General features: G+C 42.1%; 1 protein-coding gene across 1 annotated transcript in view; it reads right to left on the minus strand.

Annotated features, from left to right (window-relative positions):
• ubash3ba (ubiquitin associated and SH3 domain containing Ba) overlaps nt 1-26,666 on the minus strand; it is a 51,533-nt gene continuing 24,867 nt past the window's right edge. The window contains exons 3-15 of the mRNA XM_061962281.1: nt 19,666-19,719; nt 15,927-16,113; nt 12,772-12,970; nt 12,488-12,657; nt 12,174-12,382; nt 11,951-12,095; nt 6,488-6,608; nt 6,288-6,410; nt 6,071-6,163; nt 4,187-4,331; nt 4,012-4,118; nt 875-984; nt 1-787 (exon numbers count right to left, since the gene is read on the minus strand). Of these exons, the coding sequence (XP_061818265.1) occupies nt 650-787; nt 875-984; nt 4,012-4,118; nt 4,187-4,331; nt 6,071-6,163; nt 6,288-6,410; nt 6,488-6,608; nt 11,951-12,095; nt 12,174-12,382; nt 12,488-12,657; nt 12,772-12,970; nt 15,927-16,113; nt 19,666-19,719 (1,801 nt within the window). The 3' untranslated portion in view covers nt 1-649. The remainder of the gene's footprint in view (nt 788-874; nt 985-4,011; nt 4,119-4,186; nt 4,332-6,070; nt 6,164-6,287; nt 6,411-6,487; nt 6,609-11,950; nt 12,096-12,173; nt 12,383-12,487; nt 12,658-12,771; nt 12,971-15,926; nt 16,114-19,665; nt 19,720-26,666) is intronic.

Below are 26,666 nucleotides of genomic sequence, written 5' to 3' on the forward strand. Positions count from 1 at the left end.
TACTTTGTATCGCTTTAATATTAAATGCAGACTACAGTTAAATGAAATGTGATAAAAGTGGAATAAAAAAATTGAAAAGCATTATGGTTGCAAAGCCGATTAAATGAATGGATGTCATAAACATCTGACTTATTTAGTAGTGGAGGTTATTAAAACTGCATGGCGTCTTTATTGTTCGTGGCCTCATAATAATAACTGTTGGTGGAACAGAATGGCAAATGATATGACATTTGTTGGAATAAAAACAGGTAGAATAAACAACCCACTTCCGCTATGTCAACAATGATAAGTTCCTCCCTGTCAACATTTCTTTTGTGCTTTTTTTTTTTTAATCGCCACTAGTCAAATAATAGTTTATGTCATATGGAAAATATTCCTGCAGTACAAGTCTCTGTCATCTGTCACAGTGTATTGGTGGGCAAGAGAACACAAAGTGAGTCTAGCTACGGTTTGCTGTGATCTTCACATTCCTGAGCTGTGCACCTCAATACGTTTACCCCCTCATTGACAAGATGCCTTTCCTGGAAGCCAGACACGTTTCGTTTTTTTCTTGTTGTTTTGGCGTCATTGGGTTTGAATTGAAGCAGTGTAGCTAAAAATAAATATTGATTTTTGCAGTTCCAGAGGGTAAAAGGAAGCGGCGTGTTCTTTAGTCTTGCATTAGCATTTCCCTCCAGTTGAAGCTATGATTTGGTCCATGTGTCAGCGGCAGGATGGGCGGGTCAACCAGCTGCCACACACCTGTCTCGCCCATTTCTTCACAAGCACAAAATCCCAAGTAGGGAATCTGCACAAAAGACACCGCAGAGTGTTATTGCGAGAAGAAGAACAATAAGAAGCTAATAGAGTGTGACGCAAGCAGCATCTGGCTGACCTTCCGCACAACTTGGACGAAGTCCTTGGAGTTTTGTGGGCTGAGTCCTTGTATCTGGCGAGTGCAGGCCTCCAGGGAGGAAGCATGGGCCACAATCAGGACCTTGTTTCCTGTGTCAGAGGTAGAGATCAGAGACGCAAAATGCACAGAGCCTGCTATATGCTGTATATGGGCCAGTCCACAGAACAACAAGTTTGATTTGTAAATCTCAAATCAAACTTACATCCCTGTCTTTTTTTCTAATCGAAATCTGATAGTACACATGTTGAACTTCTCTCAGGCAACTTTATTTAAATGTTGTACATTTCCCCTAAGGCAATATGGCTCATTTGAGTAACAGGACTGAAAGCAACAGGAATTATTTTTTAGCAGAAAAGTTGCTCACATTAAAGGGAGTCCACAAAATAAATGGGAAGGGGGAAAAAAAATAAACATCAAGAAACAGTCTGTCTTTGAACCCATTTGTAGTTTTATGAATTAGTTATCAATATTTCAAGTGTTCATTGTATCGTTAACCTTAAAAAAAGCAAACTATATCAACACAAATTGGTTTAAAAAACAAAACACTGTATTGACGTTTTACTCGTTTTTTACCACAATGATTTTAAAGTAGACACCAGAAGGAAGTAAAATCACATACTCAGATCTCCTTGTCAAATTACTGTATTGTTTCAATTACTGTATTTTTCGGACTATAAGTCGCAGTTTTTTTCATAGTTTGGCCGGGGGTGTGACTTATACTCAGGAGCGACTTATGTGTGAAATTATTAACACATTACCGTAAAATATCAAATAATATTATTTAGCTCATTCACGTAAGAGACTAGACGTATAAGATTTCATGGGATTTAGCGATTAGGAGTGACAGATTGTTTGGTAAATGTATAGCATGTTCTATATGTTATAGTTATTTGAATGACTCTTACCATAATATGTTACGTTAACATACCAGGCACGTTCTCAGTTGGTTATTTATGCGTCATATAACGTACACTTATTCAGCCTGTTGTTCACTATTCTTTATTTATTTTAAATTGCCTTTCAAATGTCTATTCTTGGTGTTGGGTTTTATCAAATAAATTTCCACAAAAAATGCGACTTATACTCCAGTGCGACTTATATATGTTTTTTCCTTCTTTATTATGCATTTTCAGCCGGTGCGACTTATACTCCGGAGCGACTTATACTCCGAAAAATACGGTAATTACAAGTATTAATAGTAGTAATAAAATATAATTAAGAGAAACGCCACCAAAGGCTTCCTTATTGTCCTCTGTCTGCTCTGCCGACCACAAGTTGCAGACATTCTCCGTGTACGTTTTACACTTGAAAACTGCTTGTCTATCTTTATGTATTATGTTCCAACACATTTACCCAGACAAGTTAAGACCATTTCAGAACTTTGAGAGACAAAGAGAGATTATCATCACACTTCAACATCTCTGTCAGGTAAATGCATTGCAAATGAAAATGCTTTTAATTGTCTTACCGTGGACAAATAAAGGTTAAATAAATATATAAATAGATTAAACTAGGAAGTGAGGACGCCAATGTGTTGTTAAATATATGCTACATTACCCAGAATGCTTAGGGGCTGTAGCGAGAAGCAGATAGATGTCTGTGAAATTGTGCCGATTGAGCAATAAAGAGTTGATATATTGTATTGTTCCTGATTGGTCTACACAGGAAACAAAAGTTATGATTAGACAGTTGACACGCGCTTGATTGATAAAAATGATGCTGAGTGGTCAAAATGTACGGGGAGGTTGCGAGTATTGAACAAACCTGTGAGGCAGCTCATAATTCACAGGAATTGGTTGAATTTGCGTAAAATGGCGCAAATGGAACATTGCAAATTACTGAAGGGACGGAAAAAATAATTTAAGTAACAGGACTGTGCTTAGATTTTGAGATAGCAAACGTATATAATGCAAAATACTGTGAATAATGTGACGAGTGACATAGCCCACATTTTTTTTAAAGGGGGTAATGATTCGGGATGGGCAGTGTTTACATTTTAACTGATACTAGTACAAAATCAGTAATTGAAATACATTGGCAGTGTTTAAACAGTGCCTGAATCGATACTAAAAAATTGAAAAACAAACATTTTTGTAAAAAAACTGAACAAAACAAAAACATTTATTCCTTTGGAATTGTTTGATATTCAAGTTGAAACTCGTAATTGAAATGCTTTGATTATATAAATCAGGTACAAAAATCCACAACGAATTGTTACAATTATTGCAGCAATATAGAAACCAAGAGAACGTGCAAAAAGCGACTTTTGTAACATTCATACTCCTAATTTCGGGGGTTCGTGAATGCAACCTTGCTTGACTTAACCGTCATCGGTGCATTATGAAAGTGCTGTTGTTTTTGTGGCTACTGGCGAGCCTAGCGCTGTAGTGCTAGCGGTGGTATGAGGGCTTCTGTTGGCCTGGTAAGGTCGGCAGTAAAGTTTGAAAAGAGCGTCAGACTGTGTGGTTCTTTCGGGACGCTACATTACTCACAAGTCGTTATTTGCACAATATCATCACCATGCACTTGTTGCAGTTGGTTGAGACTGCATTCATTCAGCACCGAAATGAAGCACTGATAGCTTCTTCTTTTTTCCGTTGGTACCGTTTACATTGGGACCGGTGCCATCATGCAACTGTCTTTAGTGCCCATCCGTACGAATACGACTGAGTAACACATGTTAAAGTGAATTGTTCTTTTTTTTGTTTGTTTGTTTTTAAAGAAAATAAACTTTAAGTGTATTTGGGATAAGAAGTAAAAAATAATGGGTAAAAATGACCAAATCTGAAGCATATAAATGATTATATTTCATTGTCAAATCTATTTTGAGGAAACATTCAAAGGAAACAAAAGCTATTTTTCAGATCAATGTGCAAAACACTTTGCTTAATAAAAAACATGTTTTACTCAATTATGTTGTGTTTTTATACATTTTATTTCTTGGAGACGTAAATGGCACAGATTCAGTGAAATGACACTCGTATACATAAATATACAGTACATATAAGCGGTAGAAAATGGATGGATGGAATATAACATGCAACTTGCAGCACTTGCATATAAAGAGTGAAAAAGCACTGTGTTTAAAGTGTTCAATTTAAAAAAATAAATGTTACCCAGGTTTTTGCACTCTGACAGGATTTCCCGTGTCACTTGGAAGCTCCGGCTTATGTAGGTGTCATAAGACTCAGAAACCACCAGCTTGTTAATGGAAATATGAGGTCTACAGACAAAGGATTGGAAGAGGGCATTAGTATTTGTATTGGGTAATTAGCATACTGATGTCCGTACCTGTAGGTTGTGTCCACACCCAGGTTTGCAGCAGCAAGCTCTGTTGGGGGGATCCAGGTGGGTAAACTTGTGCCTGAAACCCATTTGGTCCACTCAAAAAGTCCGGGTTCCACACGGATTTTTGTCTTGCCCTCCTGTTGGAGACCTGAAACAAAAAAAGCAGTCAGAGCTAGCCACAATCTTGTCCCAATTTGTTACAGTATAGTTAGAGTTATGTGAGCAAGATAGGACACAATCACTTTGACTGTTCAGTGGGAAAAATTATTGTCAAAAATATGTCTCTTTTCTTTTTGTATACTGTCTGAATTATTGTGCGGCCAAACACTGCGCCTATCAAACCAGCCTGTTTGCCCGCTTCTCATTCGATGGAATAAAGTGCCCAAAGAATCCCACATGTTGGTGACTCAGTCTTGTTGAGTTAATCAGTTGAATTACGACATCATGGGGTGTGCCCTAAATTGGCACGTTTGGTATGTTTAAAATAGCCATATTAGAAGCCTCCAAAAAGCAATAATCACCTCAGACAGAGTTTATGTAAATGAATCAATGTGTGGATCAACTAAAGTTTACAAATTTGGGCTATTGAAGTTTATTTAACATGTTAATTTGAGACAAGCGACTATTTTATCAGTTATGTAATCTGGGTGGACAGGAGGGCCAAATAATACAATAAACTGATGCAATGTAGTGTATTTCCAACATTGTGTTGTATGTATTTGCACAACTAGTTATGTGGCTATGTGGTACATGCTGTTGGTTTGAATTAATATACATATGTCTTCCAGAGTGAATCATAATTAGGGATGGGTACCGAATTCAGTACTTTAACAGGCACTGACCGGATTCTGCCAGGTATCAATTCACGTAAAATCAAACTACATATTTTGATACCTTTGTTGTACGTGACGTCACGTTCGGTTGCAGACTCAAGACAGCGAGAACACTTGGCGAGCAAACAGGCACTCAAGCAGCACTCAGAGCAGATTCAGTCGGACTGCCTCTAGGTAATCTTACAATTTTACATGCCAAGAAAGTAAATATGCTGGATAAAAACACTCTGAAGTACAGTAAGGCTCCACTTTTCAATTGGATTTCTATAGACATTCTACCGATTAGCATTGGCGATTTTACATGGCGATTTCAACCCCTTCAAATTTGGTAATGAAAACTAAACTAAGATACATTTTGCTACCAAACAGCTAGTGTGTAATACATACAGTATTTACAGTATAAAACACTTTTAGGGCTCAACAATAGACTGGACTTAGCTTAATTGCAAAGACTACTTCTTGACTAGGCAACACTCTGCAGTCTGCACACTACTGCCATCCAACATCTTCGATTTGAACCTGCATGCAAAGTATACTACGGCATATAATACAGTACTTGCAAATGAGACTTAGACGTGTAAAAAAAACAAGATATAAAAATTGGACAGCACAGTTATTACTTCACTGTTAAATGTTAAAAAATAGATTTCATTATTAAACAAATCAACATTTAGTAACACATGAACACAGACAGAAGTACCAAAAATTGGAAAATTGCTATCATTGAGTATCGATTCCCAGGTATCTGGAATTGGTACCGTATCAATTCAAATGTGAAAAGATATCCAACCCTATTCATAAAACCTTTTGAAAAACATACACATTAAATTTGCATAACCCATGCTAGAGTATTAATAAACCGGTAGATACCATAATATATTAAAGTTGTATACAGTTATGCATGAGTAGTTTTATACATATTTCTCTTATATAAAGATGCATGTCTCTATTCAGTCATTCACAAGATGAGATAAGTAAAAAATAAAAACACTCCAACGACAAGCTGAAGATGCTTCACTGTGTTACTGAATGAATAATTAGGCTGGGGTCCTACCCTGCAGAATGTGCTGAGCAGTCTGGACGCAGCGAAGTGAGGGAGAGCAATAAACAAAGTCTACTGTGGTGTGGCTTTCCAACAAGGCTTCACCTGCGATGGAGCAATCACAGTATGATTAAACCTGCAGGAATAAGTCACATCATTGGGAGGATCTTGCTTCAACTGACAATACTGATCTCCCCCTTTATGTGTCTTTTGTCTGAACTATACCAACCTACAAGACGGGCCTGAGTGGAGCCAAACACAGTAATTGGACAATCTTTGTCATAGTCCCGGTGACCCCCGCTTCTGGATGGCAGGCTGGACGGCATGTTGAGATTTGAGCGTATGTATCGACCTACACATGCAAACACAATAATCTTCAGTGTGCTTAATCTTAGCATGTTTAGCATCACGTGTGTCATTTGTCCACACCTTTAGCATCAAAGCACTGAGTCACCCAATGTTTCCCAAACACAACATCCATCCTCTCCCCGTGTCGACACACAAACAGTCTCATCCTGGACAGAGACGAATGACCAGCTGCCCGCGTCACCTGAAATAAGGAAGACAAGAGGTCAGTCACACCAGAGGTCTTCAACAAGCGGGTCGTACAATATTTGGTTGATTAGACTTTTAACATTTCCCCCACAATCTTTCCAAAAAATTACATGTTTTAGAAATGCACATTAACATTGATCCAACACATTGTAGTGAACAGATAAAAGGAGGCAGAAGACATCTTTCACATTCAGCTATACACAGGAGCGCTTGCAAGCAGGGCGCCTTTTTTTTCCACCTGTCTTCCAACAAGAAGGACCAGCCCGTATCACCAAGTGCTGTCAGGTTTCCTGTAATTGACCCGTGAGCCCATTTTTAGCGAACAAAAAAACACAAGCAGAACAGAGATAAGACCCGCCCAATAACCAAACAATTGCAAAAACTACTTTTTGCTGCCATTTAAAACATTTGAGTTTTGCCTTCAAAGCCTTCTTGTATCGAGAGACTTACTTTCTGAGTTTGTAAACAACAACAAAAAACACCAAAAAATCATTTTGTAATAAGAACAAGAAAAGACAGTATTGTTTATATACTGATACTGTACTAGGTATCAATAGCATCGACATCTGGATCGATCAACCCCACTTTACATTGAAGCTTTAGCGGTTAGCTTCTTACACCGTACTGCTCAGTGTCCGTGTGTACCATGCTTAGCCATTACATTTCCTTTAGTCCTCCAGTGATTAAACGTAAAAGAAACTCAGTTTGTATTACACCATGGTGATGAGGATTAGTACCTTAGAAGTGGCTTCGAATCGTGGATAGACAACGTGTTCGATTTGAGCCAGTGATCTGGCAAGACACGCACCCTAATGTAATTAATGCAACCCCTACATGTGTGTAACAAAGAATATGGAAAGGTAATTGTGGTAAAAAAAAACAAGGTAAAACATTTATTTTGGGAGCGAACGTCATCGCATATGTTTGAGTTGCATAACAAAAGTTTTATTCAAACACTGAGGACATGTTAGCATCTACAAACATTTGTCCCTTATCATACTATATCAGATATACTTTTTTTTTAGTTTGGTTCTTTAAGACTATAAATATGGTTTTATTGTATTAGTTATACTTGTTCATTTTCATCTGGATACACAAGTTTGTTTTTTTAACATTTTAAGTCATGTAAAAAAAATAATATATAGCAATGCTCTTGTGGTAAATGTGCAATTTCAATATTATGTACTTTTATGGAAAGTTTATTTCAAATATTTTCCAATAAAAATAGACATTCAGGCTTAAAAGTGTTTTTTTTTTTCTTTCAATTAATCGAACAAATTAATCAATAGATTACTCGATTACTAAAATAATCGATAGCTGCTGCCCTATAGATATTTGAAGAAAAAAAAACACTGCATGCATCCCAGCATTTTATTAGTCTACTTTTTTAACCATCCATCCATCCATCCATCCATCTTCTTCCGCTTATCCGAGGTCGGGTCGTGGGGGCAGCAGCCTAAGCAGGGAAGCCCAGACTTCCCTCTCCCCAGCCACTTCGTCCAGCTCCTCCCGGGGGATCCCGAGGCGTTCCCAGGCCAGCCGGGAGACATAGTCTTCCCAACGTGTCCTGGGTCTTCCCCGTGGCCTCCTACCGGTCGTACGTGCCCTAAACACCTCCGTAGGGAGGCGCTCGGGTGGCATCCTGACCAGATGCCCGAACCACCTCATCTGGCTCCTCTCGATGTGGAGGAGCAGCGGCTTTACTTTGAGCTCCCCCCGGATGACAGAGCTTCTCACCCTATCTCTAAGGGAGAGCCCCGCCACTCGGCGGAAGAAACTCATTTCGGCCGCTTTTACCCGTGATCTTGTCCTTTCGGTCATAACCCAAACTCGTGACCATAGGTGAGGATGGGAACGTAGATCGACCGGTAAATTGAGAGCTTTGCCTTCCAGCTCAGCTCCTTCTTCACCACAACGGATCGATACAGCGTCCGCATTACTGAAGACGCCGCACCGATCCGCCTGTCGATCTCACGATCCACTCTTCCCTCACTCGTGAACAAGACTCCGAGGTACTTGAACTCTTCCACTTGGGGCAAGATCTCCTCCCCAACCCGGAGATGGCACTCCACCCTTTTCCAGGCGGGAACCATGGACTCAGACTTGGAGGTGCTGATTCTCATCCCAGTCGCTTCACACTCAGCTGCGAACCGATCCAGTGAGAGCTGAAGATCCTGGCCAGATGAAGCCATCAGGACCACATCATCTGCAAAAAGCAGAGACCTAATCCTGCAGCCACCAAACCGGATCCCCTCAACGCCTTGACTGCGCCTAAAAATTCTGTCCATAAAAGTTATGAACAGAATCGGTGACAAAGGGCAGCCTTGGCGGAGTCCAACCCTCACCGGAGTCCAACCTTCACCGGAAACGTGTCCGACTTACTGCCGGCAATGCGAACCAAGCTCTGACACTGATCATACAGGGAGCGGACCGCCACAATCAGACAGTCCGAAACCCCATACTCTCTGAGCACTCCCCACAGGACTTCCCGAGGGACACGGTCGAATGCCTTCTCCAAGTCCACAAAGCACATGTAGACTGGTTGGGCAAACTCCCATGCACCTTCAAGGACCCTGCCGAGAGTATAGAGCTGGTCCACAGTTCCACGACCAGGACGAAAACCACACTGTTCCTCCTGAATCCGAGGTTCGACTATCCGGCGTAGCCTCCTCTCCAGTACACCTGAATAGACCTTACCGGGAAGGCTGAGGAGTGTGATCCCACGATAGTTAGAACACACCCTCCGGTTCCCCTTTTTAAAGAGAGGAACCACCACCCCGGTCTGCTAATCCAGAGGTACCGCCCCCGATGTCCACGCGATGCTGCAGAGTCTTGTCAACCAAGACAGCCCCACAGCATCCAGAGCCTTAAGGAACTCCGGGCGGATCTCATCCACCCCCGGGGCCTTGCCACCGAGGAGCTTTTTAACTACCTCAGCAACCTCATCCCCAGAAATAGGAGAGCCCACCACAGATTCCCCAGGAACTGCTTCCTCATAGGAAGACGTGTTGGTGGGATTGAGGAGGTCTTCGAAGTATTCCCTCCACCGATCCACAACTTCCGCAGTCGAGGTCAGCAGAACACCATCCTCACCATACACGGTGTTGGTAGTGCACTGCTTCCCCTTCCTGAGGCGGCGGATGGTGGTCCAGAATTGCTTCGAAGCCGTCCGGAAGTCGTTTTCCATGGCCTCGCCAAACTCCTCCCATGTCCGAGTTTTTGCCTCCGCGACCGCTGAAGCCGCACACCGCTTGGCCTTTCGGTACCTGTCCGCTGCCTCCGGAGTTCTATGAGCCAAAAGAACCCGATAGGACTCCTTCTTCTGCTTGACGGCATCCCTCACCGTCGGTGTCCACCAACGGGTTCTAGGATTACCGCCACGACAGGCACCAACCACCTTGCGGCCACAGCTCCAATCAGCCGCCTCGACAATAGAGGTGCGGAACATGGTCCACTCGGACTCAATGTCCAGCACCTCCCTCGTGACATGTTCAAAGTTCTTCCGGAGGTGGGAATTGAAACTCTCTCTGACAGGAGACTCTGCCAGACGTTCCCAGCAAACCCTCACAATGCGTTTGGGCCTGCCAGGTCTGTCCGGCATCGTCCCCCACCATCGCAGCCAACTCACCACCAGGTGGTGATCGGTAGAAAGCTCCGCCCCTCTCTTCACCCGAGTGTCCAAAACATGAGGCCGCAAATCCGATGACACAACTACAAAGTTGATCATGGAACTGCGGCCTAGGGTGTCCTGGTGCCAAGTGCACATATGGACACCCTTATGCTTGAACATGGTGTTCGTTATGGACAATCCGTGACGGGCACAAAAGTCCAATAACAAAACACCACTCGAGTTCAGATTCGGGCGGCCATTCTTCCCAATCACGCCTCTCCAGGTTTCACTGTCGTTGCCAACATGAGCGTTGAAGTCCCCCAGTAGAACGAGGGAATCACCCGGGGGAGCACCCTCAAGTACTCCCTCGAGTGAATCCAAAAAGGGTGGGTACTCTGAGCTGCCGTTTGGCGCGTGAGCGCAAACAACAGTCAGGACCCGTCCCCCCACCCGAAGGCGGAGGGAAGCTACCCTCTCGTCCACCGGGTTGAACTCCAACATGCAGGCTCTGAGCCGGGGGGCAACAAGAATTGCAACCCCAGCCCGTCGCCTCTCACTGCTGGCAACGCCAGAGTGGAAGAGAGTCCAGCCCCTCTCGAGAGAACTGGTTCCAGAACCCGTGCTGTGCATCGAGGTGAGTCTGACTATATCCAACCGGAACTTCTCTACCTCGCGCACTAGCTCAGGCTCCTTCCCCCCCAGCGAGGTGACGTTCCACGTCCCAAGAGCTAGCTTCTGTAGCCGAGGATCGGACCGCCAAGTGCCCTGCCTTCGGCTGCCGCCCAGCTCACACTGCACCCGACCTCTATGGCCCCTGCTATGGGTGGTGAGCCCATTGGAGGGGGGACCCACGTTGCCTCTTTGGGCTGTGCCCGGCCGGGCCCCATGGGGACAGGCCCGGCCACCAGGCGCTCGCCATCGTGCCCCAACTCCGGGCCTGGCTCCGGAGGGGGGCCCCGGTGACCCGCGTCCGGGCGAGGGAAATCTGAGTCTCGGTTCTTGCATTTCCATAGAAGTCTTCTTTTTTAACCAATTGTCCTTATTGGGGTCACAGGTATGATGGAGCCTATCACAGCTGACTTAGGGCAGGAGGCAGGGTATACCCTGGACAGGTCACCAGCTAATCGCAGAGCACATACAGACAATCATTCAATCATTCACATCTCTTATTACCGGTAATTTAACATGCCTTTCTTTGTGGATGTGTGAGGAAACAAATCCGTACAACACGCAAACTCCACACACACACAGAGTCCGCAACAGAGCTCAAAACCCCCAATCTCCTGCCACAATGCTGAACATTTGGCCACAGTGCAAAAAAGCATATTATTATTATTAGTATTAACATTTTACGTTTTTATCAGTACATTATGTCCTTTTGCTGTTGTTTGTGTTTGGTTTTCTTGTTCTAGCGTACTTTTATAATGTCCCGAGGTGCAAGCCCCAAATACAGAACATACACTATGGTAGTGCTTTTCAATTATTTTCTGTTACGCCCCCCCAAGGAAGAAGAAAATATTTTGCACCCCCCCAACTCTCCACTATGACTATAAATAGAATGATTTAGCTATAAAATTGTTATAACTATACCTTTGCATAACATTGTAAGCTTATTAACATTAAAGGAACCAACACGCTGGCCTTTCCTCGTCTCCCAATGTATTGGGACAGCTGTGGATTTCAATGTCAAGCAATGACCACATAATCCTACATGGCTTGTATAGTACCTGTATGGTAGGACAGAGGCCAGTGAGGCTGGGAGGATCCACCAGACTGTCAAGCAGACTATCAGTGTGTTGCCCATCAAATAGTAATCCACTAACGGTGCTGCCGGAGTTAGACGCAGCAGTACAGTTGAGAACAGAATGAGATCTAAAGATGGAACACAAGATGCTTTGTTTATTACAATTCAAAAATGAGTACTTTATGAAACATTCTTCTCCTTCTCACCCATGGACAACCCAAGTGTCCGATTCATCAGCGCGACTGACATAGTTTTCAGGCAGCAGGCCAGACAGCCCCGTGTTCAGCGAAGTGCCGTACACCCAGCCCTCACTGGCACTGCTTTGCTCCATTGGAGCCATGAAGATGAAGTCTCCAGGCACCAGCTCGAGCTCGTCGTCATTTTGAGGCACGTAGGGGTACATGACTTGCAGTGTCTAGCAGAAACAATTATAGAAAAAGTGGAAGTAATTGTTTTGAATGTTAAGAAAAAAGGGGTGTCAACTCAGGTCAAATTCAGTCTAGAGAGGAAGCAGCCCTACTTCGTGATTAGCAAAGCGAATATCCCTAGAGAAGAGCACGGCCAACCAGTCGCAGCCTGTCGACACGTCCACACTCTTGGCCAACTTCTCCAAGATTGGAAGATGGCTGGCTTGGAAGTGGTAGGCCAACGTGACATGCAGCTGTTTCTTGTGAGGCTCAACATGCACATCTGTTGATAAAGTGTGCACTCCAATGACAAATTGTTTTGGCAATTGACTTTTAAAATGTATAAATAACGCTGGTATGGTAAGGTAATTGTGATGCAGACTTAAATAATAAGAACCTGCTTTAGTTTCCGCTTCGGTGGCAAAATCAGCCGCAAAACTCTTCAGCACCTCTGCAACCTGCTCATCCACGAAGAGGCCGATAAAAGTGGAGGAGGTGTACAACTCCAGGGGCAGGGGCATGGGGACACGGCCTTTCCACTTGGTCACGGTGGACTGGAGGGCCTCGGACAGAGCCTCCACCTTCCCATCAGCACACTATGAAGTCAATAAAACAGTGGAGACATCAACTTAAATGGTAAGAAAACAGCAAAATCAAAGATTTAAAATGTATTTCTTGAACAAAGAATTCCACGTCATCAAACAAGTTGTTACAATGTTGTGGCTAACTAATGTACACGATACATCAGTCCGCAGGGGTCTTCAACCCGCCGCTCGTCCATGCCTTTCAGAATAGCTTGGCAGAGGGTTTTAAAAATGTGACATGCTCTTAGCACGGTTAACACATCTGCTATACGGTGGCCGAACGATCAAATATTTTAAATGGCTCTTCTACATGAACAATGGGTACTGATTCACACAATAGTATAAGATAGTAACTGGGAATCGGTTCTCAAAGTTCACTTATCGCCAAGGATGGGTGATATGGCCTAATATCTATATTGCGATATATATTGCAGCCTCTTGCTATAACGATTCGCATCATGATATATTATTTGACATATAAATGATAGAACATTTTTAAAACAGATTACAAAGGCTTCTGATGTGGCTGCTGGTCTATGCAGTAATAGTGTGTGTTTTTCCAGTTGTATTATTGTATTCCAAATAATAATGTACTGGTAATATCTGGTTACTATCTGTTGTAATATGGTTATATCTACACTTCTGTTACAATGTAATAAGCACTTTATCTTCTGTTGTTTGGACACTTTACATTAGTTTTGGGCAATACTACAAATGTGGGTATCAATTCAATACCAAATAGTTACAGGGGCAGTATTGGTCACACCAACGCAGGCACTTAACATTTTCAAGATCATTGAATCATTGCATTTTTTTTAAATCACAATTTTTAGCAGACAAAAACAAAGGGCGTCTGTGAAACAATATCAGTTAATTCCTGATATCAACTCTGATTTAAATCCTCTGGCTTTTGCCCATAAAGTCCTCCTGTGTCCTTAGACTTAATTCCTGAGTTTGTAAACAATAACAAAAACGACAAAATATATATTGAACCACAGTGGAAATGATCTGACATCTGATATGTTATAATCATTATTGTCTATATATTATTGATCTGCCTACCGCTGTTTATTTTCAAGAGCTCTAGCCTAGCGGTTACCGGTTAACATTTCCATCTAAGGTGTGTAGTGTGGCATGTTTAGCTATTCATTGTCCTTCAGTAATGATACTTGTAAGAAATGTATTTTGTTTTCCGCCCTGTAGGTGAGGATTAGTGATTTAGAAGTAACTGTGGAGGGACCATAGCCACTAGTTAGCTCTGCAGTGCATTGACGACACGTTTGTTTGCTTGTCAATGTCAAATTTGCAGGACTTAACGAGAGTGTTTCATCAAAATGCATTATCATGATATATGACGATAGTATTTTAAAACTATTATCGGCCAAATTTATATTATTTATTATGTATATCATTTATATTGCCCACCATACTTATTGGCGTTCAAAATGTCATTCATTAGCGAATGTCCCATTACTCAAACAAACATTGAACTCAAAGCAATTTATTAAATACATAAACCAAAGTGATTGCATGTGAAGCTGAAATTCAATCCTTTCAAACAGAATAATTGCAACATTTGACTGCAATAAAGTTATGCATGTATATTACTTATCTATTTATCAATGGTCGAGTGACATTTTATCAAAATATGAGCATGTAAAAAAATATTTTTTAACCAGAATTATTGGCACGTTCTGAAATGTTTAGCTAATGAAACGACCATCTGTGCGTGTGCTTATTAATGTCTATGAGTGTGCTGCATTATGCTATTTTAAGTAGTGAGTAAACAAACACAAAAAAGATAAAACATTTTCTCTATGTGGAACATGTCACTGAGTTGGGATAAATAATAAATATACCAAGTTTTGTAGCTTGGTAACACCAATAATGTAACTTCCTTTAAACTGAAGGTAGGAAAGTGAGTTGGGTATCAAATTAAATATATGTTGATGCTTTATTTGAATAAGTAGAATAAAGGCTTGATATTAGACCTCTTAAAAAGGTTGTATCATACCTATATATATACTGTATACAGTATGTACTGCGTGTACTGTATAATAAGCTGTGATAACCATACCAATAAGAGGCAGAAAACTTCATATGTTCATGATGTATGTGAGACAGTTTGGTTTGACAAATGTAAACAAGTGTTTGTCTGATCTGCAGTGCATGAGTCGGTAAAACATGTAATACTGAGCATAATTTTACGGCATGCATGTTTTTACTTCATAAAATGAGATACACCAGAAAAAAATGTACCCTGAAATACAGGATGGGGGTGAACAAAATCGTTTTTTTAAGTTTTAATACAAAATATGAGTCATGGATAGCAACTTTTTTGTCATGCTCAGACAAAACAAGCTTATTTAGTTTGTTCGGGTTTAGATAAGCTACGCAAATAAATGTTACAAAAATGAGTAAATGAGAAAGTAAAAAGGTTGGCAACCCCTGCGTTACAGCATATCCCTCAATAGTCATTTGGATGCTTAATTATTTGGCGTGTGGCAACAGCATAACATCAATATTGTGTCATTACTTCTCAGTCCCTGACCTAAATAATACAGCATAAACCTAAATATAAAGTGTTTCTAAAAATTAAGAAATTATACGTGTACAGATTTATACAACAAAGTAAGTCAGAGCTTTTCTTCCTGTCACTCACACAAACAAGTGACCTTGGGAAACATGGGTGCGAATCTGCGACACATGTGGAAAAAGTGTCTCACAGGTTGAGAATGTTTGCAAACAACAGAGGAGGAGTTATGACGCTAATTTAAAAGATAACGGTGATCAATGAAGCAGTCATCAAACAACTGTTGAGTAGTTAAGAAAGTAGTTATTTTGCTGGAAAAACAGTTATCAAACAAAGGTTAATTTAAAACAATGTCTCCATAAACAGGCCTCAAAACAATATATACTGTATGGTGATATGAAAAGTAGCGTAGAAAGATGAGCGATTGCAACTGACCATGAAGAACTGGCAGAGAGTAATGTGGGGGAAGATGTTGTGTGCCTTGTTTTTGCCGCAGGAGACACGAGACTGCTGCCAGAAGTGAGAGAGTTGCTGCAGTAGTTGCCCACTGGGTCGCAGATACAGCACATACTCTCTGGGCAGAGGGTCATCCAGGAAGGGGTCGTCCACGTGCGAAAAGAGCCTGCAGCAACACACACAGTCACACATGAGTTCAACATTTGCTACTAAAGGGAGTGTCCAACAGAGGGCAGAACTACAATGCCAGCACAGTGACACATTAGCCCTCTAAGGGTATCCTATGTTTATCATTACACACCACTGTTGCATTAGTACAGACCTGGGCATTCTGCGGCCCGCGGGCCACATCCGGCCCTTTGTGCGTCCCTGTCCGGCCCGCGTGAGGCCAATCATAAATTACAAAATACATTTAAAAAAATATCTATGTCGAGTGTGCAATACAACAGTGCTGCTTTTGTTTTGAAAAGAGTTATTTGTATTACTTCCATTGGGACGTATGCGCGTGTGTGATTGTGAGTGAATGTGAACAGCAGCAATCACAAATTACAAAATACATTTTAAAAAACATCTATGTCGTGCGTGCAATACAACTGTGCTGCTTTTATTTTGAAAAGTGTTATTTATGGGCGTATGTCCGTGTGTAACCTGTGAGTGAAGGTGCACAGTGACAAGTGATGCACGGTTACCACCGAGATGTCAGCTCACGCTAAAAAAAGAAAAGTTGATGACGAATGCCGTGTTTCCAACAAGACATGGACTGACAAGTATTTCTTTACAGAAATTAAAGGTAACGCTGTGTGCTTAATTTGTGGTACACAGGTTGCTGAGTTAAAAGAATATAATTTGAATCGCCACTACACGACGAAGCACGAGGCAAAATACCAAAATCTGTCTGATGAAGAGCGCGCAAGGGAGGCTGATGCGTTGATGGTAAAACTGCAAACTTAACAAGGTACCCCAGATATGCAGCCGTCAGGACAAGTTTCGTCATTTCTCACAAAATCGCCAGAAAAAGTAAGGCGTTTTCTGACGGAGAGTTTATTAAGGAGTGCTTATTGGACTCTGTTGCGCTGATATGCCAGGGAAACTTGGAGCTTAAGCTGAAGAACAGAACGGCCGACTTTGACTGTTTTTCGCTGGCTTTGGATGAGAGCTGCGATGTACGTGACACCGCCCAGCTGCTCATCTTCTTACGTGGGATAACTGCAGACTTTCAAATCACATGGTAGTTGGCAGCCATGCAGTCAATTAAAGAGACAACCACAGGTAATGACTTGTTCACATAGGTAAATGCGTGTTTGGACATGTTAGGACTGAAATGGGACAAACTGGTAGGTGTGACAACAGAATGTTGTCCAAGTCTGACGGGGAAAAATGTTGGGCTTTTAAAGAGGATGCAGGATAAACTTTAAATTAACCCTGTGCAGAAATTGAAATTGTTGCATTGTGTTATACATCAGAAAGTGTAGTGTAAGACAGTGTTAAAAATAAAACCATCAAAAGCAATCTGCTTTTGTATAAAGTTAAGTTAGGTTAAATGAAATTATTATTATTACTATTAATTATTATTATTATTATTATTATTTATCTTACGGTACATCAAAAATAATATTGAGCAAAATTTAATTGAAATATTGTCGATGCGGCCCTCCAGCAGTGCTCGGGTTGCTCATGCGGCCCCCAATAAAAACTAATTGCCCACCCCTGCATTAGTAACTGATGAAAGGGTCTTCACGATTATGTTCATCCATCCATCTTCTACCGTTTGTCTCTTTCGGTGTCGCGAGGGGGCTGGAGCCAATCCTAGCTGCACTCGGGCGGAAGGCTGAGTACACCCTGGACAAGTCACCACCTCATCGCAGGGCCAACACAAATAGACAACATTCACACTCACACACTAGGGCTAATTTCGTGTTGCCAATCAGCCTATCCCCAGGTGCATGTCTTTGGAGGTGGGGGGAAGCCAGAGTACCAAGTGGGGAGAAAATGCAAACTCCAGTCCACACAGAAAGACCCTGACTGTGAGGCACAAGCGCTAAAAGCTATGCCGCTGTGCTGCCCTCAAGTCAATGTGTATGTACAAATAAAGGTGGGAATCTTTGGGCACCTACCGATTTGATTACGATTACGATTCAGTAGCTAAGATTCGATTAAAAATCGATTATTGATGCATCATTATTTTATGCATATTGATGCAGTAATATATTAATTTTTGTTTCACTAAAAAAGCATTTATCACTTGCAACTTAAAAACATAATTTGGAATAAGAAACAGTTCAATTAATTCCCACATTTATTAAATTAATACAAATGTGTGCAAAACTGGACCATAAGTGCCAGATAGTAAAGGAGTTGGTTGGATCTCTCGGTGAGAAGGCTCGCTGCAGTCAGCCAAATTTTAAAACTGTCTGCATTACTTTATTTGCAAAAAATACATCGATAATCGACGTTTACTAATCGATTCGATAATCTTCCATGTAGGGCTGGGCGATATATCGATATACTCGATCGGGTTTGTCTCTGTGCGATATAGAAAATTACTATATTGTGATATTCGAGTATACATTCTCACGCAGTTGCTTTTAGCTGCGGGCATTACACTGCATGCGTTTCCCACTCTTTCTTGTCTCTCCTTCTCACAGAGACATAAACCAAGAGCAACTTCTTACACACGTCACGTGTGCAACGTCACACGCTCCCGCGGAGCACAGAGGTAGCGACATGGTAACGTTAGCTGTGATGCTAACGGTGAGGTGCGGGTGGTAATACGAGAGAGAGAAGGTGCAAATCTGGTAACATGGAGGAAGAATTAATTCCCAAGCATCGTCCAGCGGTGGTTTGGCTTCAAGCGGGAATATGTTCAACATTTATGCGGCAAAAGCGTTGCTACAAAAAGTAGCAGCACTGCTAATGTAGCATCATTTGGAAAGTCATCCGCTAGATAATAAGGAGTGCTTAAAACTCTGCATGTCAACATCTCCGGCCGGTGCCACACCAACAAAATGCCGAAGCAACTATTTCCAGATCAACACCGTATGAAAAAAAAGTCAACAACAGAAGGAGATAACGTCCGCAGGAACCTATTATGCAGCTCATTTTTATTTGACAGTTATTGAAATATCTTGTGACATCATGCACAAAAGTACACTTTATTTGTTTTTAACTATTGTAGTGGCGTTCTGTACAAAAAGTACACTTTAATTTAGTGTTGTTTTGATATGTCATCTTGGTGACATCATTCACAAAAGTGCAGTAATAGCTTGTTTTAAAATGCCTCTGACAATCTTGCACTTTTCTGTTTTGAAATTACATGAATGTTTGTGCCACTGCTTAATAACTGTTTAATAAATACAGTTTTGGTAAATTGACTTAGTTGTGATTTCCCTCTCTGCATGAAAGTTTAAAAAATGAGCATATATTAATACAGTATGAACAACAATGTTTTAATGTAGACACATAGAATCATCATACTGCTGTGATTATTTGCATCAAGTGTTCATTCAAGGCTAAGGCAAAATATCGAGATATATATCGTGTATCGTGACATGGCCTAAAAATATTGAGATATTAAAAAAAGGCCATATCGCCCAGCCCTACTTCCATGTCCGAATTGCGATACACCTACAAATGTATTATTTCCCCCACCTCTATGTACGCGTGCGTGTGCGTGTGCGTGTGTGTGTGTGTGTGTGCGTGTGCGTGTGTGTGTGCTCACCAGTCACAAGCTGCTTGGACATTTTTCCCTCCTGTTGAAACCAAAGCTTTCAATCTGTCGAGACAAAGATCAAGAGAAAACAGTCACACAATCAATAGTTTCTCTTCCGGCCCATGTTTATTTGGAGGCAATTGCTTTGCACCATGTGACAGTGAAAAGAGAGCACACATCCTAAGAGAGCAGTAAAATGACAAGAGACACTCAATTATTCATAGCAGGAACTCCTGAAACCGTACTTAAAGTGAAAGTACAAATCATTGACTTGGAATGAATGGAGAAAAACATTTTTGGTTAGATGAAAACTGTATGTTGAACATACTTTAAGGATTCTGTCCAATACATGCGGAAATGTGACAACGATTTCATTATTTAGCTTTACATTTTTGAGTTTGTGAATATTGCCCATAATAAAAATGTGAGTCATTGGAACAAAATGATATTACAGTAGTTGTATATATTTCTTATAAAGATTTTAGGGTTGCTACAATACCAGAATTTCAGTAATCAATAACGATACCTGAACTAAGAATTTCCATGATTATCGATACTCATTTGATACCACAATAAAAACCTTTAAGAACTAAACCCATGAACTGCACTTTTAAATTCACTACATTATGGAAGTGTTTCTAAGTGTCAAGTATTTAAGACCACTGTGTTTCAACATCTTTTTTGCACAAATTTTAAATTGCAGTATCAGCTGCTATACATTTAAAAAAGGACAGCAGTGGCATATAGCCTCGAAGAATATCAAAACAAACAATATTGTGCTTAAAAATATGCTCAAAAATAACAGTCAACTATTTTAAATGTAAAAAGAACAGCAGTGGTCTATACTGTAGCCTTCTAATATACCGAAACAATGTTGTGCTTATAAATAAGCTCAAACAACATCAGTAAACTAGTTTACATAAAAAAAGAACAGCAGGACATGGAGTTGTCAAATACATAAAACAAACAATATTGTTTTTAAAATTATTTAAATATGGTGGTACATTAGTATGATGTAGGCTAATAAAATATAAAACAATTATTCCACACACTTGTGTTTTTAGTTATTAGTATCAACATTTCAGCCCTTTCTCATTACATTATGCCCTTTTACTCCATTTTTGCATTTCTGCTTGGTTTTGTTTTTTTCTTTTACCGGTATTTTATTTTTCATTATGTTCCATGGGCCCAAAAAAACAGCTGCCTTCAGCAAATGTTCCCCAGGACACACCAAGCCTTCCTGGTGAAATAGGTAAACCAGTAAATCTCAAAGATGTGTTATCTTAGCACTTGGAGGAGATAAGGGTTGGGTTACACACTTCTAGAGGTTTATCTGCACACTCCATAGGCTTGTGGTGGCAGATTTCCACTCTTTCTAGCATAGAGAATACTTGTGTATTTGAGTACTGAATAAATGGATGATGCAGACATACCTCTCTTTCACTTTAATATATACCGGTACCTCTACTCGCTAAATATAGCGACACATTTATTAAAGTGCATCTCAGATCATTTCTGCTACGTTGAGGTGTGTTGTGAAGCTGAGTTATGCCAGTCCTCCAGTTACGATACAGGGCCCATTAAAATTTGTTTATGAGCAAGGGGGAATCACAAGCGCCAAATGCGCATTGGGGACACAGTGCTCACATGCCTCGAATTTTCACGACTTGCGGTGGAAAACGTGTTGTACAGTATTCGGTACAGACGATACTGAAAAAAGCAGTCATTGATGGATTTTTTTACGTGTTGGTATTTATTTGGTATCGAAGTATCGATACTTTTGATGCATATGGTATAAATATGTTCACATTTTCACAAGGTGCTGTGTCATTGAATACAGAGACTATTTACGAAACATTCATCTTCTTTTGTTTTATTTCTTGCTTATTTGGACAGTAAAGTCATACAATTGCCTAAATAAATTAATTAAAAAGCACACAAAAAAAACCACACTAAGGGACTGCTTTCGCGCAAGATACTGTTTGTCACAGTTCTGAACAGAAACAGGAGGATTACTATTTTCAATTGGGAATGGAAGTCAATTGAACACACTGGATTATTATGAGCATGTGGTCAAATGAAAGTGCACATTTTTATTGTGCCACTGAATCATGCACATTCAATAAGCTATTTTCATATATGGCCCACTGAGAGGGTCCTCCATTCGGCTCCCAACCCTGGGGCAGTGTGGCCTGACCAGTTCCTGTGTGTACAATGGGGGATGCAGAGACTACAGAGTCACCAAGTGATTGGCCCAGATCTACTAAAAAGTGAATTAATTATTTTTCTACTGCATATCTTCCTCAGGGTCACAGGTGAGCTGGAGCTGATAGGAGGGTTGCATTTGACGTCACATCCGTTTTTCTTCTTCGCGGCTTAATACACACGATGGTCAAGCAGCTTGAGTTTAGCATTGAAACAAGTGAGAGTGAGTGTAGACTTTCATTAGAAAATGCCATATTGTTGTTCTGTTCTTGGGTGTTGCAGTCATTCAAATACAGCGATAAGAGCTTTCATAGAGTCCCGAAAGAAGTGGCCCGTAAATGTAATAAAGTCAGGGAAAAACGAAAGTGCAGGATTTATTTTTTTTTTTTTTTAAATATCACTTTCATCATCTTGTGGAATACATTTGGACCACTTGTGTCTGCAGCCATTTCTTTATAAAATGTGTGTTTGAACATTTTATTTGTTTGAGAAACTTCCTGTAATGCAACCGAGTTTATTCTCTACTATATTAGTAGTGTTTTAGAGCAGAACTAAACGTAAAGAAATGACAATAGATCACATTAGTTTTTTGTTCTTTTGTGGTTGCTATGCCTAAATATGACTTTGAAGACCTGGTTGTACAAATAAACTAACGTCATGTTATGTACCAGTAATAAATGTTGTGATTGTTGGTCCAATCCACCGTACTTTTTTGTTAATTTTAATAACAGAAACTAAGAGCTTTACTCGACACGGATGATTACATTATAGCATCTTTGATGATATTTGTTAGCATCAAGAAAATATCCTTAATAGTATTAATAAACTAGATGAATAATATACTGAATCTTGATATCGCTAGCAAATATTGCTGAACAAAAGGAACATATACAGCGAAATAATGAGACAAAATATGAACTTCACAGGATAAAAACAACTGCAGACATGAATTGTAGATGAGACTAAAATTTGTAGCTGCAGCAATCTTTTTCTCATTTGCGTCATGATAATAGGAGCACTGCACTTATGTCAATTAAATAAGTTACTTACCAATGCACTAATAAGTCCAACTTTGTCTTTCACCGATTGATGCTTAATTTGTGGACCCCTCAGATGTAAACATGATGTGCCTCCAATCCATTCTTCTCTAAATACCATAAGTGTCAAACGAAGTGAGGTAGCAGTAACATCTTGGTGACGATAAATGGTTTAAATCTTTTTTTTAATATATTTCTTAAGAGTGTAAAAATCCACTTAATTCAATTTTAAATATTTTTTCATGATCGCTTTTATATTTACCTCTAAACCTTTCAAATTAAGCCTAAATCTGCACGGATTCAGGTAAATAAACAGTAGCCTGATGGGGCTTAGACCATCGCCTGAAACCCAGAAGTGCCCTGATGTGGTCATGTGATTGCAACCCACCTATACTAGCTGATTTTGGGCAAGAGGCAGTTTAGACTGTCAGGTTAACCTAACATACAAGTTTTTTGGTCTGTGGGAGGAAACACAATGGGGGAGAACATGTAAACAAAGACGTCCAAGCCAAGATTCATACCCAAAACCTCCGACCTGTGAGGTAGACATACCTACATTCTACACGAGTGCTGCCGACAACTTGAAGTCTAACATAATACCACAAAAATAATGTTAATCTGGAATATGTCAGTAGATTGCATAGTAGCAATTCAGTTCAATCTAGTTCTATCCCTTGTGAACCACATCTGCTGTTTAATCTTTTAAGTCTTTTTCCCCATGAGTTCAATGCTTTAGTTTTGTGTGTTCCACATAGTAAAATCAGCCACAGACCTCCCGTCCTGAATAGCTGCATACACCAAAAGCTTCTCCTTTGCCCCTAGCAGGAAAAAATGTGCATGTTATTTATAAACTGCATTTCCTGTTCACAGCCAGACGAAGATAAGGGTGGGAGAGAGCTGGCTGTAGAACATCTATGACTTTAACCTAGAAATGATCATTACTAGATACCTTAACTTGCACTTGCATTAGACCATGTCGGGAAGAGCCTTTCCTTTTAATCCCTTTTTAGTTCCCCTAACAACAATTTCCCATATGAAATAAATATGTTGGCTCCCTGCCTATCTTTAATAAAGCCACCTATTCTGAATATGACTGATATAAGATTTTTGGAACCCAGGAGTGTGTAATCATGAGGTTTTGCTACTCACAACAAAAATATAAAGTGAAAAAAATTACTCAATGGTATCCCAAAATGTGTTCACCACTTGCAACTATATGCACCCAAGAACCCCTTCAGGATCAGCTCTGTAGAGGCAAATTAACATTTCCTGTTTATAAGGCGAAAGTGGAACACCATGACTAAAACTGCTCATATCGCTCCAACAGCACCAAGAATTTCCTGCTGTCAAACGCCACAGAAAGAAAGAAAGACGTGGGTCCCCCCTCCAATGGGCTCACCACCCATAGCAGGGGTCATAGAGGTCGGGTGCGATGTGAGCTGGGCGACAGCCGAAGGCAGGGCACTTGGCGGTCCGATCCTCGGCTACAGAAGCTAGCTCTTGGGACGTGGAACGTCACCTCGCTGGGGGGGAAGGAGCCTGAGCTAGTGCGCGAAGTGGAGAAGTTCCGGCTAGATATAGTCGGACTCACTTCGACGCACAGCAAGGGCTCTGGAACCAGTTCTCTCGAGAGGGGCTGGACTCTCTTCCACTCTGGCGTTGCCGGCAGTGAGAGGCGACGGGCTGGGGTGGCAATTCTTGTTTTCCCCCGGCTCAGAGCCTGTACGTTGGAGTTCAACCCGGTGGACGAGAGGGTAGCTTCCCTCCGCCTTCGGGTGGGGGAACGGATCCTGACTGTGGTTTGCGCTTACGCGCCAAACCGCAGCTCAGAGTACCCACCCTTTTTGGATTCACTCGAGGGAGTACTTGAGAGTGCTCCCCCGGGTGATTCCCTCGTGCTACTGGGGGACTTCAATGCTCATGTTGGCAACGACAGTGAAACCTGGAGAGGCGTGATTGGTAAGAATGGCTGCCCGGATCTGAACCCGAGCGGTGTTTTGTTATTGGACTTTTGTGCCCGGCACAGATTGTCCATAACGAACACCATGTTCAAACATAAGGGTGTCCATATGTGCACTTGGCACCAGGACACCCTAGGCCGCAGTTCCATGATCGACTTTGTAGTTGTGTCATCGGATTTGCGGCCTCATGTTTTGGACACTCGGGTGAAGAGAGGGGCGGAGCTTTCTACCGATCACCACCTGGTGGTGAGTTGGCTGCGATGGTGGGGGAGGATGCCGGACAGACCTGGCAGGCCCAAACGCATTGTGAGGGTTTGCTGGGAACGTCTGGCAGAGTCTCCTGTCAGAGAGAGTTTCAATTCCCACCTCCGGAAGAACTTTGAACATGTCACGAGGGAGGTGCTGGACATTGAGTCCGAATGGACCATGTTCAGCGCCTCTATTGTCGAGGCGGCTGATTAGAGCTGTGGCCGCAAGGTAGTTGGTGCTTGTCGTGGCGGTAATCCTAGAACCCGTTGGTGGACACCGGCGGTGAGGGATGCCGTCAAGCTGAAGAAGGAGTCCTATTGGGTTCTTTTGGCTCATGGGACTCCTGAGGCAGCGGACAGGTACCGACAGGCCAAGCGGTGTGCGGCTTCAGCGGTCGCAGAGGCAAAAACTTGGACATGGGAGGAGTTCGGGGAAGCCATGGAAAACGACTTCCGGACGGCTTCGAAGCAATTCTGGACCACCATCCGCCGCCTCAGGAAGGGAAAGCAGTGCACTATCAACACCGTGTATGGCGAGGATGGTGTTCTGCTGACCTCGACTGCGGATGTTGTGGATCGGTGGAGGGAATACTTCAAAGACCTCCTCAATCCCACCAACACGTCTTCCTATGAGGAAGCAGTGCCTGGGGAGTCTGTGGTGGGCTCTCCTATTTCTGGGGCTGAGGTTGCTGAGGTAGTTAAAAAGCTCCTCGGTGGCAAGGCCCCAGGGGTAGATGAGATCCGCCCGGAGTTCCTTAAGGCTCTGGATGCTGTGGGGCTGTCTTGGTTGACAAGACTCTGCAGCATCGCGTGGACATCGGGGGCGGTACCTCTGGATTGGCAGACCGGGGTGGTGGTTCCTCTCTTTAAGAAGGGGAACCGGAGGGTGTGCTCTAACTATCGTGGGATCACACTCCTCAGCCTTCCCGGTAAGGTCTATTCAGGTGTACTGGAGAGGAGGCTACGCCGGATAGTCGAACCTCGGATTCAGGAGGAACAGTGTGGTTTTCGTCCTGGTCGTGGAACTGTGGACCAGCTCTATACTCTCGGCAGGGTCCTTGAGGGTGCATGGGAGTTTGCCCAACCAGTCTACATGTGTTTTGTGGACTTGGAGAAGGCATTCGACCGTGTCCCTCGGGAAGTCCTGTGGGGAGTGCTCAGAGAGTATGGGGTATCGGACTGTCTGATTGTGGCAGTCCGCTCCCTGTATGCTCAGTGCCAGAGCTTGGTCCGCATTGCCGGCAGTAAGTCGGACACGTTTCCAGTGAGGGTTGGACTCCGCCAAGGCTGCCCTTTGTCACCGATTCTGTTCATAACTTTTATGGACAGAATTTCTAGGCGCAGTCAAGGCGTTGAGGGGATCCGGTTTGGTGGCTGCAGGATTAGGTCTCTGCTTTTTGCAGATGATGTGGTCCTGATGGCTTCATCTGGCCAGGATCTTCAGCTCTCACTGGATCGGTTCGCAGCCGAGTGTGAAGCGACTGGGATGAGAATCAGCACCTCCAAGTCCGAGTCCATGGTTCTCGCCCGGAAAAGGGTGGAGTGCCATCTCCGGGTTG

The sequence above is a fragment of the Nerophis lumbriciformis genome, linkage group LG09 (assembly GCF_033978685.3).
Source record: "Nerophis lumbriciformis linkage group LG09, RoL_Nlum_v2.1, whole genome shotgun sequence".
In the NCBI taxonomy this organism is placed as follows: domain Eukaryota; kingdom Metazoa; phylum Chordata; class Actinopteri; order Syngnathiformes; family Syngnathidae; genus Nerophis; species Nerophis lumbriciformis.